Below are 13,518 nucleotides of genomic sequence, written 5' to 3' on the forward strand. Positions count from 1 at the left end.
CGCACCCAAGACGACTCCTAGGAGGGGGTGATCTGTCTTGTCAAACTGTCGATAGAGGGGTTGACAGGTCACCTTCATCAAAGGGTTCAAGGTTCTAAGCTGCCTCTCCATCTGGCGCAAGACTTCTGCGGGCGCCTCACTCGGCAACCGAGCCAACGACAACGAGCGCACATACAGACGGACGGGGCCAGGCATGTAGGCCCTCATGACTTCGGTCATCTCAAGAACCGAGATGGGTACTGCCCTGGGTCCGAGTATAGTTTCCACCGTGGCATACCGTTCCGCGTCGAGGTTCCTCGGGATCAAAAGGGGGCGACCTTCCGAACCGGCGCTAAGCCATATCTCCACCCCCTTCGTGGTCTTGGGTCCAGCCGCCACCGCGCAACCCGGAGGCGGGGGATCGTCGCTGTCCCCGTCCGAATCAGAACTGTCGTCATCGTCTCCCGGGTCCGGCCTATCTTCCCACATGTCCTCCTCCCCATTCGGGTCACCATACCGTCGCTGGCACCGTATGAAGGCGCCATGTATGTCCTCGGACGTATACGGAATAGAAGCGAAACGACATACCGTCGCTGGGATTCCAATATGTTGTGTTCCTTCCGAGGTCCCAGACGATCTTTGATGATTTGGTTCCACTCATCTCGGTCCGCGTCCCGGAGAAGGGTTATGTAGGCTTCGCCGTCTTCCTCCCTCAGGCTCGCCACGTCTCGGTCCCGCATTCGGAGTTCGCGGTCCAGGTGGAGGATAGCATCGACCGCCCTGTGATCTTCCCGTTCCGTGTTGGCGTAAAACAGGCTCAGTTTCTCCTGGGTGGGGTTCCAACCCTTCTCCACGACGGTCTCGTAATGGTTACCGCCCCGGAATAAGATCCACAGCTCCGTCGGTTCGCGTTCACCTCTTGCCTGCTGACCCTGATCATAAAGATGGGCAAAACTTGGTCGGTTACAACCAGGCGCGACAGTCACCATACCAATTCGGATAGGCTGTTGAAGTTTCTTCACCATCAGGTTGTTGATAAAGACCGCTCCCGTCTCGATTCGAAAGTCATGCCGAGCACTCATGTCTTGGTATAAGTGGGTGTTCTATCCCAGGAGCGCGTACTCCGCGAACAATTGGTAGAGGGTCGGGGCCTTGTCGTCAAACTCCTTAACTAGGGCTCGGTGCAACGCAAAGAACATGCACCAACTCTGGTGTCCAGACGTTGAGAGAGTCTCACATCCTCTCGGGAACCGCGTCACGAACTTTCCGAATGCCTCGGCGATGCAATCTGCCTCAGTATGGGTGAGGTCCATCGCTAAGAAAATGGTGGTCTTAGGCTTGGGTAAAGATCCCCGGGCGTGGGTCTCGCCACTAACATCAGGTTTGGTCTGCGGCCGGGTCGTCGTGGTGTCGAGATACTGATCGAATAGAGTCTCCCACTCGGATGGTTTGCTTGCGATCAGGACGTGGGCCGACTTGGTCACCAAGACGGCATCCATCGCCCGAAAGTCTCTGCCGCGGGCGTGAAGGTTCTTGTGAAGGTTGTACAGGGCCTCTGCCATGACCTCTGTCTCCTCTCCAAAGGCTCGACGGTAAGGCCCTTTCTCTTCGCCGGGAAACCGGAAGTCTTTGGCCACTATAGGCATGCATTGTCGGCTGGAAGCGCCCGTTTCGGCCCTCCGTTAGATCCACAGTATCTCCCTTCCGTCTGGGTTTGTTTGTTTGCTTTTGGCCAGCAAATTGCGCGAAATGCTGCCGAGAAGGGTCCACCACGTTGTGATAGAACCCGACCCAGATGGGATTAGGACATCCCTTGAGCAGAATCTCACTCAATCCGTCCATAAAGTTATCTCCGGTTGCCGGCCCATCTGCGGAAGGCCCCTCACCACCGTCCTCATCTGCATCGGGGTGTTTCCGGTTCACCATGTACGCTCTGTACATGGCAGGCAAACTGGGTGCTTCACGCGGCCCCATCTTTATGACGATCGCTCGGTGCAGGGCGAAGGCATACGCCCATCTCTTGGGGACCCCCGGCGTCTGTACAGCCTTTAATGCATTTGGGAAGTCTTTCAGAAACTGGGCGCACGCGTCCCCCAGATCCTTCGCCTGATCCTCAGACACCTGTAGGGCTTGGTAAGGGAACCCCTTGGTCGGCTCGTCGGTTCCAACGCGATCCGCTTCGACCCTCTCAACCAGTTGCTCCCATTCTTTCAGTCTCGGCTGCTGCTGTGTTGGTGATGTCGGGGTACTCCCCTCTCCCGGGGTTGGGTCGTCGTCTTCCATTTTTAGTTTCTGCTTGCCCTCTTGTGCTGCCTTCCAGGCTTCGCCATTCTCCACAACGAGGGTCTCGTCTCCAGACTCCTCACTCTCTTGGTCCATGTATTGGGCAAGCAACTCCTGCATCGTCATCTTGTTCGACATCTCGCCACCACACGGGCCGGAGCGGCCAGGTGGTCCTGCTGATCAAAATGGCGTATCTCTCTCGTTGCTGGTTTGCGCGCTCGTGTAGATTAGTTGTGCTTCGTGGGTCAGGTCGAGGGAACCAGGTCCTCAGGAAGTTGGGGGTCGGCTTGGGTCATTTGTGACCCGCTTGCTGGCTTGTCTGAATGCGCGCTCCCCTCTTCTCCGCCCAAGCTGGTGGTTTTGGTGACCTCGAGGATGTGGTCGGTGGGGCCAGGTTAGGCGTGCGAGTGCGATGATCTCGACGCCCTGATTTGTGATATCCTCAGGTGTTCAGTCAGGTGAGGGTAGGGGGGACTGTTCGGTCGAGGAGGGGTGGGAGTTTCGTGTTGGATGAGGTTGCGAATTTCGAAGTGTGTGCCAACTTTGCAGCTGCCCTGCTGAGTCCCCTCTCACCAAAACTTGGATGAAAAACTTGCAGAAGGGCATATGAAAGCCTCCAAGGGGGACTTCCCACCAAAAGGGTTTCCCATCAGCCCACGGTTCATACCTGTCTCGCACACAGGTTTCCCTCGGCTCTGTTTGCCAGAGGAAGTGGCTGTTGCCACTTCAAAGAGTCGACAGCTTCTACCAGTCTTGGTTGCCTGATGATGCCTTCTCCTCTGGTTGATACTGTAACGTGCTGTAGCTGTACAGCTCATGTGGTTGGCAAAAACTGCCAGCACTCGCTCCCGTGTGTTGATCTGGCCCCGCGTTGTGGGCGGGTTGAATGGTACCGCACTGGTAAATAGGGGGAATCCGCAAGCGTTGCGGCCCTCTGCAAGTGTTACGCGTACCGCAAGAGTTAGAGGAGTCACTTGAGAAGATTTTGGTGATCTGAAAGTTGCTTTGCTTGCCTAGGCGTGGAGGATGGCCGATGGAGGATGGCCGAGAAGAATCCTTCTTCTGGAGCGATTGTGAGTTTTTGTTCCCTGTCTCTGAGTTGTTTCTGTTCTCGAGGGCTTTGTCTTCGTCTTCGTCTTCATCTTCGTCTTCTTCTTCCTCTTGCGGAAGGGTAACTCTTGCGGGCTGCCTGCAGGCCCCGGTATGGTATAGCCCGAGCTCGCTATTGATCAGGTGATGTCGTTTAGGTGGGAGTCTGTCTGGTAGAGGTGAATGGAAAATGGTCGAGTCCTGAAGGCCTGCCTCCAGGACGAGACAGACAATGGGGTGAGTTGGTTGTGCTGTTGTCAGGGTCGACAGAAAGAAAGTCGAGGCAAAAAGGTCGACGTGGGCGGTGCAGCCAGTGCCAGTGACCTTGGGACGAGGTAGCTGCCAGGCTCAAGGCAGTGGGATGCTGCCACTCGCAGTCATGCCAGAGGTTCTTCCGCAGCCTTTTTGTTTTGGGATGCCAGGCGAGTTGTCGCTACTGGACGTCCGTTTGGGGCACGAAACAGTCAACCGCGATCGCCATGCCATCAACGAAAATCACCTGTCAACCAGGCCCTTGGTCAAGCTGGGGGCCATGGAATGCTAAAGTATTTTGTTTTACTAAACGACTATCGCTTTAGGCAATGAGTACACCCTCTGCCGAGCAGCCTGTCGGGACCTCTTGATCGATCAAACACTTGCGCCATTGTGAGTGCCTAGCACTCACGCATCTCCCGGTAGCCATTGCCATTTCCGTGAACGGCTGGTAAGCCTGGGGTCCTCCTGCCAATCGTCCTTTCTTGGTTTAGATTCTTAACTCCAGATTAGGCACGTTTAGTACATCACAACGTCATCGCCCGACCTTCTAAACTACCCAGGCATGACCTAGCACATCGTGGTTGCCTCAACACTGCTGGCGCAGTGATGCCACCAGTGATAACAAGAGCAATCTCAACAGAGTCTTGTGGCATCCCGACTACCTTCTTCTGACCCTCCACTCTTCTGACCCTCCACGTCTGTGGGACGTCGACAAGCACCAGTGGACAGTGCTGTCCGTTCTCTTCCATACGCTCTGCTCGACCCCCTCCCTCCCTGCACCCCAGCGGCCCACTGCGCAGCGCCATCTGGGACCAGTCATGTCCAACTCAAAGAGCCAGAGGTGGACTGGCCCCTGGCACAGCCGTCCATGTTTTGATGCCATCGTTGATCACCAGAGCCGGATCATTCCGGCGGCTCCTCAAGCTATCGAGGCCGCCAAAGTCGAAATCGACGCATCGTCAAATGCCATCAACACTCAAGTCAATCTTCCCATGCCCAACCCTGCCGCCCATTGGAGACATCTTCCCTCTCAAGAGGGGACGATGACAACCACCCACCACCGTCCGCGCAACCACCAGAGGGTCAGCCAGATGCCACTGATCACGACGAATCTCGTCGGGTGCCATACTGTTGAAGTGGTTTGGGTTGTTTCGCTTCTATTCCGTATACGTCTGAGGGCATACATGGCGCTTTCATACGGTGGTGTAAAAGTCATGTAAGATTTTGGTGATTTGAAAGTTGCTTTGCTTGTCTAGGTGTGGAGGATGGTTGAGAAGGGTTCTTCCTCTGTAGCTATTTTGAGGTTTAATTTCTATTTGTAAGCTGTCTTCCTCCTCTTCCTCTTCTTATTTGGCTTGATCTTCGTGACTGTACATGTGCCTCTTCGTGACTGCCTCTTCATGACTGCCTCTTCGTGACTACCTCTTTATGACTACTTCTTCCTCTAGGTATGTAAACCTACTTCTTTCCCTAGAAAGTCCTTATGTGACTTTGATACATTAATCCTCTAACTCTTGTGGTGGGTGTAAGTCTTGAAAATGAGGTATGTCTTGTAGGCCCCTTGTAACTCTTGTGGGCTGCCTGTAGGCCCCGGTACGGTATCGCCAGGTTCCATGGACAACTTCGCTGATCAGGTCGAGCCCTTTTTATTTCACTTTTTTTTATCCTCTCCGAAGACCCCGAGTGGCCGGCTCTGTCTACATATGGAGTACATATATGTCGCTAATGTCCCCCCTACCCACATAATTTCCTTACAATCGAGGCTGCCTGGTTCTCCTGCTGGCGCCCCTGGTACGCCTCTTGTCGAACTGATGCTTTGAGTTCTCATACAGATGAACCCCCGGCCTGGCCTGGCCCACGTCCTGCTTCTCTTCTCTATGTCATGTAGTACTTGGGACCCTCGCCGCCCTGGGGGACCTGCCAGTTGATGTCCTGGTGGGGGGCCTTGATGTCGCATGTCTTGCAGTGTATGCAGCTGTTGTGAGAGAGCAGTTTGTTAGCTCTGTTTGCCCTTTCATTTTTTTGCGGTTGTGGTGTTGAAATGAAAGAAAAAGAAAGTACGCCTGAGGTGGGCGGATAGAGGTAACAAAGGGGGGTCGGGGGAACTGGGTGTACGTGGAGAGACTCACTTCTGCGCGTTGATCTGGAACCTCACGCCCTCGGGCTTGGACGCATCCTCGACGTACTCGTACACCCCGGCGGGGCAGAACCTGTTCTCGAGGCCCTTGTACGCGGGCCACGTCTCGGCCGTGTGCTTCTCCCAGTCCTTGACCTGCAGGTGCACGGGCTGGTCCTCCTCGTGGTTGGTGCCGGTGCGGCTGACGCTGGTGAGGATGTCGAAGGTGAGCTTGCCGTCGGGCTTCTCGTACTCGATCTTGGGGCACTTGTCGGCGGTCCTGGTGGCGGCGTGGTCGGCGACCTTGTGCCTGAACGTGACGGGAAGGCGGCCCTTGAGCAGGAAGGTGTCGAGGCCGGACCACATGATGCCGCCGTACAGGCCGAGCGGGGTGTGGAACGAGGGCCGCAGGTTGCGCACCTCCTTGAGCTCCTTCCATATCCAGCTCTCGCGCAGGCTGGCCTCGTAGTCGTACAGGAACACCGAGCCGTCGTCGGCGTTGGTGCTCAGCGCGGCCCAGGCGGCCTCGGCGGCCAGCATGCCCGACTTCATGGCGTTGTGGGTGCCCTTGATCTTGGGCAGGTTGACGAAGCCGGCCGAGTCGCCGATCAGCGCGCCGCCGGGGAAGGCGACCTTTGGGATGGACTGGAAGCCGCCCTCGATGAGCGCGCGCGCGCCGTACGAGATGCACTTGCCGCCCTCGAGCACCGAGGCGTAGACGGGGTGCTTCTTCATCTTCTGGAACTCCTGGTAGGGGCTCATCCACGGGTTCGGGTAGTCGAGCGCCGTGACCAGGCCGACGGAGACGAGGTTGTCGCCAAAGTGGTACATCCAGCCGCCGCCGTACGTGTCGTAGGGCAGGGGGTAGCCCATCGAGTGCGTGATGTCGCCCTTCTTGAACTTGTCGGGCTGCACCTCCCAGACCTCCTTGACGCCCAGGCCGTACGTCTGCGGGTCCGACTCGCTGCGCAGGTCAAACTTCTTGATGACCTGCTTGCTCAGGCTGCCGTGGCAGCCCTCGCCGAACATGGTGACGCGGGCGTGGAACTCCATGCCGCGCTCGAACGTGTCCTTGGGCCTGCCGCTGCGGCCGATGCCCAGGTCGTTGGTGGCGACGCCCAGGACGCTCCCGTCGGCCTTGTACAGGACCTCGCTGGCGCTGAAGCCCGGGTAGACCTCGACGCCGACCTCCTCTGCGCGCTCGCCGAGCCACTTTGTGAACTGGTTCAGGCTGACGATGTAGTTGCCCTTGTTGTGCATGGGCGGCGGGGTGGGCAGGGGCACGGACATGGACTTGGTCAGGAGGAAGCGCATGTGGTCGTCGCCGGCCGGGGTGGCGCCGTCGAAGCGCGACTCGTTGTCCTCGGCCAGCCAGTCCGGGAGGAGCTCCTCGACGGCGGTGGGCTGGATGACGGCCCCCGAGAGGATGTGGGCGCCGATCTCGCCGGCCTTCTCGAGGAGCAGGACGCGGAACTCGTCGTTGCCGGCCTCATTGGCGAGCTGCTTGAGGCGGATGGCGGCGGAGAGACCTGCTGGGCCTGTTGTGGGCAGAGAAGGGGGGCTTTGGTTAGAACATCGATGGCTTGCGTACTCTCTAACTACTGCGAGGAGGTCCAAGAGAAGAGACTGGGGGGCGCACCTCCGCCTACTATACACACGTCGACCTGGTCGCTCTCCCGTTCTATTGTGGCCGGGTTGAAGGAGTCGTCCGGGGTGGCCATGCGCCTCGAGGCACTGACGGAAAACAGCCTGGCCTGGGTTGTCCTGCTGGTCGCGGCGTACGACTGGCGCAGTATTGTCCTCCGTGGGAAGCAGGCTGTTACCGCCCGTGGGCATTGTGATTGTGACCTGGCTCTCGCGAGTGGTGTTGCCGCCCTGGCCAGGCGCCCTGGTATCCTCGAAGGTGCAGACATGATGATGTGTGGGATATGCAGCGTTCTTGGAGGTAGAAGTCGTTGTCGTCAATGCACTGGTGGCATTGAACAAGAAATACTGCTCGTCAGCGGAGATCCAATGCTCGTCGCCTGTGGTGGTGCATGCGCATCAGCAGCAGCAGCCTATGAGCAATCGCAGGACTATTTGGAATTGGTGTGTCGTGGGCGAGGGGGGCCGGTGGTGGTGGTGTTGACCACTTTGAGGCTTGGTTGCTGGATGGAATGACGCATCGCACGCACCGCATGTGCATGTGCCCAAGCTTAATTCTGAATAACTCGCTCTATCTCTCTGGGCGGCCAAGCGATTTTCGGCTGCAGCTTTTTGCTGGGGGGGCAGCTGCTGTGGGTCCCAGCAGCCCATCAACTGGTCATTTTCTTCACGGCTCGTCTGAGTGGCCACTGCCCTGCCTGTCGGCCGAGGTCTTTCGTTCGCGTTCCCCACCTGCCTCTTCCGACCTTCCGACGCAAGCCGTTTGCGGCACCGAGCACCCGCTGGCTGGGTGTCGATTTGCTTGTGACTCTGTTCCCCTAACCCTGGGGGCTGCTCTTGTCTGTTCTGGTGCGGCCTCTCGTCCTTGGTCTGTGAGCGTTGCAGCCACTCACCTGCTCACCCAACCAGCCCAGCCTCGCCAATCCTCCCGTCAAGCCGTTGTTTGACCTGCATTCCACCACCGTGTCCAGTCTCGCTGCAATGTCTAAACAGCCAGGCATCCTTCTGGAAGATCATCTTATTGGCTGGACCATATTGTTGGCCGCTTTCATCGGGGCTGTTGTCCTTGATCTTGACCATTCTCGGCCTCCTCCTCTCGTGCCCCGCCTTGGGTCGTTGAATCTCCATATTCAAGAGGGAATCATAATAGAGAGACTTAAGATTGTGATCCAAGCTGCAGATTACTCCACAAACCAGGAAATCCAAAAAACAGATCACCAGGCTCAGGACTTGGCGTTGGCGATTGATCCTCCTTGGCAGTGGAGTGCGGGTTTGTCTGACGTGCACATCACCACGTTTTCGAGGCCAAGCGTTAATGCAGCAGGACGGACCACTACTAATGACGGGCAAAAAAGAAACGATGAGCCAACCTCCGTAAAGACAGACATTTTGGTCTTCTCGCTTCTGCACTATTCATGTCGTCGACGCTGACCAAGGCAGCAGCAGCACCACTACCCATGGAAACGACCAACGACTCGACGGATCGCCTCATGTTCCACAACTCTAACAGACACTGCCTCGGGTTCATCACATCTCCAACCCATCCATCCATCTGCCCAAGCTGCTGTCATCTCAACTGTCAACCGCCCGTCCAGCCAGTCAAGATCAGTCACGCTCATCTCTTCCCAACTTTCTCCCTCGTCAAAAATCTTAGCTCTGGAACGAGTTGAGACCCACACAGCCACAGCCCACCTTACAAGCACATGCGCCCTGTTTCAGGACGGCAGTGACCGGGGGCCCATGAGGCTCTGTTAAGCTTCTTTCAAACATTATCTGTGCCAAGACAGGGTTGCTGGGGACCTCCCCCAGAGCCCCACTCCTCCCCCGAAACGCCCGGCTGGCCAATGCCCTCTTGGTTTGATGGCGAACTGTTCCATTCTGGACCTGTGCCCGATGAGCACTTTTCCTGCTGCTCGCTCTCGTCATAACCAGCCGCCATGATTCAACGCTGCTTCCTGGCCCCTTTCCCTCTCCATGGCTGCATGGGTTGCATGTTTGGTTGGGTTTCTCCCTCGCCGCCGATGGAGCCCAGTTCATGTCTGGGACCTCCGAGCTGTCCGTCACAATACCACGCACTGTGGGCGGATCCCGCAACTACCGACGCTACGGCGACAGGTTGACAGCACACTACTGTCAGCTGGAGCGCGCCGCTACTCATGATCCTCCCCCAGCCGGACAGCCCGCCAGCCCGCCTCGCAGCAACAGGATCGAGGCTCTTCTCCGTCTCCACACCATGTTCCCGAGTGGATTCACTTTCCCGCCGACCCGCTGCCGCTCCTCGCTTACCTAGGGAACCCGCCGATCTCATGGACGATCAGCCAAGTTTCATGCTGGAGCGGGTGCCCACAAGATAGAGTTTACTCAACTTCGGTCCCGGGCGGGTACTACCTGTCCAGCAGGTGAGTGGGTAGATGATGTCTTCACCGATTTCCTTTGGTCCTCTTTCACACCTTGTCTGGTTTTCCTACATGTTTTAGTATCTCTGTCAAGCTCTCCCGGTCTCCTAAAGGTCTCCGCGGAATAAACTAATCACGTCAGGCTGGCCTGACAGCACCTATATCCCGTAGCCCCCGGGGACCCAGCTCGGTAGATGTGGGTAGGGGGGGTTAGGTTGGCTGGTTGGCCATGGGCAATGTGCACCAAGGGTCCGAGGCTTAATCCCCCACGATCGCCATCAGTATGGACCTCTCCTTTTTCCCCAATTTTCTGGAACATGGCTGAAAACCCGCGGCTTCGAGCCTGGACCCAAGGTCGTGCGGGCTTTTCCTCATCGGGTTGGACCATGATCTATCTTTGCCAACCCTCCTTGTGGAAGGCCATACATTGACTGCCACCCAGGCGTCAAGGTGGAGTGCTGCACGTTTGATCCACGGTTTGGCTCAACCCTGCTCCCGCATCGACCATGCATCTCAACTACCGTGCAGTGCTACCCACGATCCGCACGGCGCCAATGGCCATACTTCTCCTGTATGATTTCCAGATCTTCTGCCAAGCCCAAACGACCCGGTGATCTCAGCGTGATCCACGATTGGTCTGTTTAGTTTCCGCTGGATGCGGCAACCAAGGCGCTGTTGCACGACCGCCCCAGGACCCAACAGCACGTCACTGAACTGTGATCTCCCTGCCAAGTCGCTTGCACATGCCCGCCCAGAGTGTGGTTCTGGCGGCTCGAGAGCTTTGTTGCTGTCTCGTCTCCACCTCGACTGCCTGGCCGCCCCGGGTAGCAGCGCTGCCCCTGTGGTGCGGGCCTTTTACCTGCTCGTCCCATCCTTGGCCGAGGACATGAGCCCACAGTCTGAACCCGGCTGTCATCCTTGGTCTGGGAACAGTAACATTCAGATGAGATGAAGTTGATGTTTCGTTAGACGCTAGTAAGTAGAGGTCATTGCAAGTTGCAACCTCCTCCATGTCCCAGACTTAGACGGCTCCCAAGTTTCCGTCCAACCCCCCGGGCCGTCCAAACAAGGATGGAGGACTGTTGGTGGATGAGATGGGGAGACGAGATGGATATAAGACTGTTCCCTCCTTCTCACTTCCCAATAGAGTTCTTTTCTTGGTCAGGCAGCTTCTGCACCAACTCCCAAGTTCACTTTTCTTCTTTCTTTCCAGTGGATCTGGTTCTTTTCGCCCACCCTCCTTCCAAGTAATCACGGGTTGATCCCATTTCCTTCTTTCTCTTGAGGTACGTATAGACACAAGACAATATCGTCTCCCACATATCGGGTGCCCAATTGTACTAACCCATCCACATCTAGCTGTGCTCTAGACCTTCCTTCTTCACACACACCACACTATCCTTTCCCACACACACCGCCAAGATGAAGAACATCGGAAGCTTGGCCATGCTGCTCCTCGCAGGAGCCGGCTACGTGGCCTCCCTGCCCGCTGGTGACATGCCGCAGAACGAGGTCCGTGCCGTCGGGTATGACGCCTACTACGACATCGTCGCCCGGGAGCCAAAGAAGAACAAGAACAAGGGCGGCGCTGCCGCTGCTGCTGCTGGTAAGTCCAAACTCACGGCCCCCCCCCCCAAACAACAACAACCTCGAAGCCGTCCCAGACTCGGGTGCTGACCGTCGCCAGCCGCCAACGGAACTGCCAACGCCGCTGATGCCGCCGCTGATGGAGCGGCCAAGGGCAAGAAGGGCAAGAAGGCCGGCAAGAAGGCCAAGGGGGCCGCCGGCGCTGCGGCTGCAGCCAACAACGGCACTGCAAATGCTGCTGATGCTGCCGCTGGTGCTGCCGATGCTGGAAACGGAAAGAAGGGCAAGAAGGCAAAGGGTGCTGCGGCGCAAGACGCCAATGCTGCTGCGCAAGATGCGAACGCTGCTGGTGCGGCTAATGCGGCCGATGCGGCCAATGCTGACGCGGGTAATGCAAAGAAGGGCAAGAAGGCAAAGGGAGCCGCCGCCGGTGCTGCAGCAGCAAACGGCACGGCTAACGCTGCTGATGCGGCCAACGCGGACGCCGGAAACGGGAAGAAGGGCAAGAAGGCGGCCAAGGATGCTCAGAACGCCGCCAACGCGCAGGACGCCAACGCACAGAACGCCGGCGCCGCTGACGCACAAAACGCCGGCGGTGCCGACCAACTCACCCAGCTCCTCGAGGGCCTGGCGGGCGGTGCTGCCGGGGGCGGCAACGCCAAGAATGCTGATGCCCAGGCCGGTGGTGTCGATGATCTCCTCAGCGGCCTGCTCGGCAACCTGAAGCGGGACGAGGAGTCCACGCTCGAGGCGCGCCAGGGCAAAGGCAAAGGCAAGGCTGGTGGCAAGTAAGTTTAATTCTCCCAACCACAACTCCTCAAAAAAACAAACGTATCAGTATGCTGACTGTCATCAATTAATAGGGGCAAGGCAGCCGCCGCAGCTGGAAAGGGAAAGTAAGTTATCTCCATATCCACACACCGCAACCGCTCGTACCTGGTCATCATGTGCTGACGGACATTCTTCAGGGCTGGTAAGGGCAAAGCAGCCGCAGCCGGCGGAAACGCAGCCAATGCCAACGCGGCCGCAGCTGGAGGAAACGCCAACGCGGCCGCAGCTGGAGCAAAGGGCAAGAAGGGCAAGAAGGCAAAGGCAGCAGCCGCCCAAGCAGCCGCCGCCTCATCCTCGCAGGCCGCCGCCGCCGCCGCGGCGACAGGAGCCGCCAATGCCAATGCAGCTGATGCCAACGCAGCCGGCGCAGCGACTGGCAAGGCAGCAAAGGCGAACAAGAACAACGGAAACAACGCAGCCAATGCTAATGCAGCTGATGCCAATGCCAACAACGCGGCAGCCTCCGCAGACGACTTCGTGAACCCGGCCGCCAGCAACGGAGCCAAGGGCGAAGCCGCCGCGGCCGCGGCGGCGAGCGCGGTGGCTCTGGGCCCCGGCGCGCTTACTGGTGATGCCGCCGCTGCGGCGCAGACGCCTGCTGCTAAGGCTAACGGCGGTGGGAAGAAGGGCAAGAAGGCTGCTGCTGCTGCGAATGCTGGTGCCTAAGTCTGTGTTGTGAGGAAATGGAAAAGGGGGGGCTTTCTATAGACTGAGGAGGGTTTGGTGATCGCCCGCTTTTAAAGTCCGGGTTGGGTTAACTATATTTTATTTATGATTATGAAATGGTGGATCGGTGGGTGTGTGCGCGGACACACGCCCTATGTATTTTGAATATCCCCGGAGAGTTAGTTGGGCGTCTTTAAAACTCGGACTTTTTTGACTGTCATTCTCGGAATGGAATTTGGAGAATAATGATAGAGTTCCCGGTGTTCATCTCCATCATTGCTTGTCTTTCATGCCTTACTTAAGTGTGGGGAGCAGGGTTACCATTCACTATACTTAGTATATTATGATAGGTGTAAGTAATGAGAACGGAAATTTACATACCCTTAATTAGAAGGTGTATACCCTCCCTACTATTTAACTAATTAGAGTATAAAACCTTAAAGTCTTTATAACTTTAATAAATAAGGCTTCTTTATAATAAAAAACTATAAATAGGGTAGGTTAGTCCTTTAAAAACTTAAGTTATACCTATTAGCTTTACTTACAGCCCTTCACTATATTTTACACTCTAGGGCTCGCCCCCTTCACCCTAGCCAGCCCTTTTAAGAAGAAGTTATCTTATATAGAATACTTCTTAATTAGTAGATAGGTACGCACCTTTTAATAAAGGGT

General features: G+C 56.9%; 3 protein-coding genes across 3 annotated transcripts; 1 reads left to right on the forward strand and 2 right to left on the reverse strand.

Moving 5' to 3' along the window:
• Positions 1-1,082: 1,082 nt before the first annotated feature.
• Positions 1,083-2,388, reverse strand: KVR01_000626 (uncharacterized protein; the record flags this gene model as incomplete). Its single annotated transcript, XM_044790778.1, has 2 exons — positions 1,083-1,615; positions 1,809-2,388. 2 exons carry the CDS (start codon positions 2,386-2,388, stop codon positions 1,083-1,085), a joined length of 1,113 nt encoding a protein of 370 aa, XP_044650575.1.
• A 2,545-nt stretch (positions 2,389-4,933) lies between these two features.
• KVR01_000101 (uncharacterized protein) lies at positions 4,934-7,998 on the reverse strand. The gene is made up of 3 exons (XM_044794080.1): positions 7,362-7,998; positions 5,736-7,260; positions 4,934-5,581 (listed from the first exon to the last, which is right to left on the reverse strand). Exons 1-3 carry the CDS (start codon positions 7,633-7,635, stop codon positions 5,482-5,484), a joined length of 1,899 nt encoding a protein of 632 aa, XP_044650050.1. The 5' UTR covers positions 7,636-7,998; the 3' UTR covers positions 4,934-5,481.
• A 242-nt stretch (positions 7,999-8,240) lies between these two features.
• On the forward strand, positions 8,241-13,113 carry KVR01_000666 (uncharacterized protein). Its single transcript, XM_044785805.1, has 6 exons — positions 8,241-9,765; positions 10,205-11,048; positions 11,122-11,368; positions 11,450-12,137; positions 12,213-12,245; positions 12,318-13,113. Exons 3-6 carry the CDS (start codon positions 11,185-11,187, stop codon positions 12,844-12,846), a joined length of 1,434 nt encoding a protein of 477 aa, XP_044650615.1. The 5' UTR covers positions 8,241-9,765; positions 10,205-11,048; positions 11,122-11,184; the 3' UTR covers positions 12,847-13,113.
• Positions 13,114-13,518: the final 405 nt, after the last annotated feature.

This window comes from Diaporthe batatas, assembly GCF_019321695.1.
Source record: "Diaporthe batatas strain CRI 302-4 chromosome Unknown Contig00001, whole genome shotgun sequence".
NCBI classification, from domain to species: domain Eukaryota; kingdom Fungi; phylum Ascomycota; class Sordariomycetes; order Diaporthales; family Diaporthaceae; genus Diaporthe; species Diaporthe batatas.

Bases quoted from the DNA above. Each gene is read 5' to 3' on its own strand.
- KVR01_000101 (XM_044794080.1), bottom strand. From the start codon at position 7,635: ATGTCTGCACCTTCGAGGATACCAGGGCGCCTGGCCAGGGCGGCAACA. The intron at 7,261-7,361 runs GTGCGCCCCCCA...TGCCCACAACAG, and splicing joins CGTGTGTATAGTAGGCGGAG to GCCCAGCAGGTCTCTCCGCC. The intron at 5,582-5,735 runs GTGAGTCTCTCC...CTCTCACAACAG, and splicing joins TTCCAGATCAACGCGCAGAA to CTGCATACACTGCAAGACAT.
- KVR01_000666 (XM_044785805.1), top strand. From the start codon at position 11,185: ATGAAGAACATCGGAAGCTTGGCCATGCTGCTCCTCGCAGGAGCCGGC. The intron at 12,138-12,212 runs GTAAGTTTAATT...ATCAATTAATAG, and splicing joins AAAGGCAAGGCTGGTGGCAA to GGGCAAGGCAGCCGCCGCAG. The intron at 12,246-12,317 runs GTAAGTTATCTC...GACATTCTTCAG, and splicing joins GCCGCAGCTGGAAAGGGAAA to GGCTGGTAAGGGCAAAGCAG.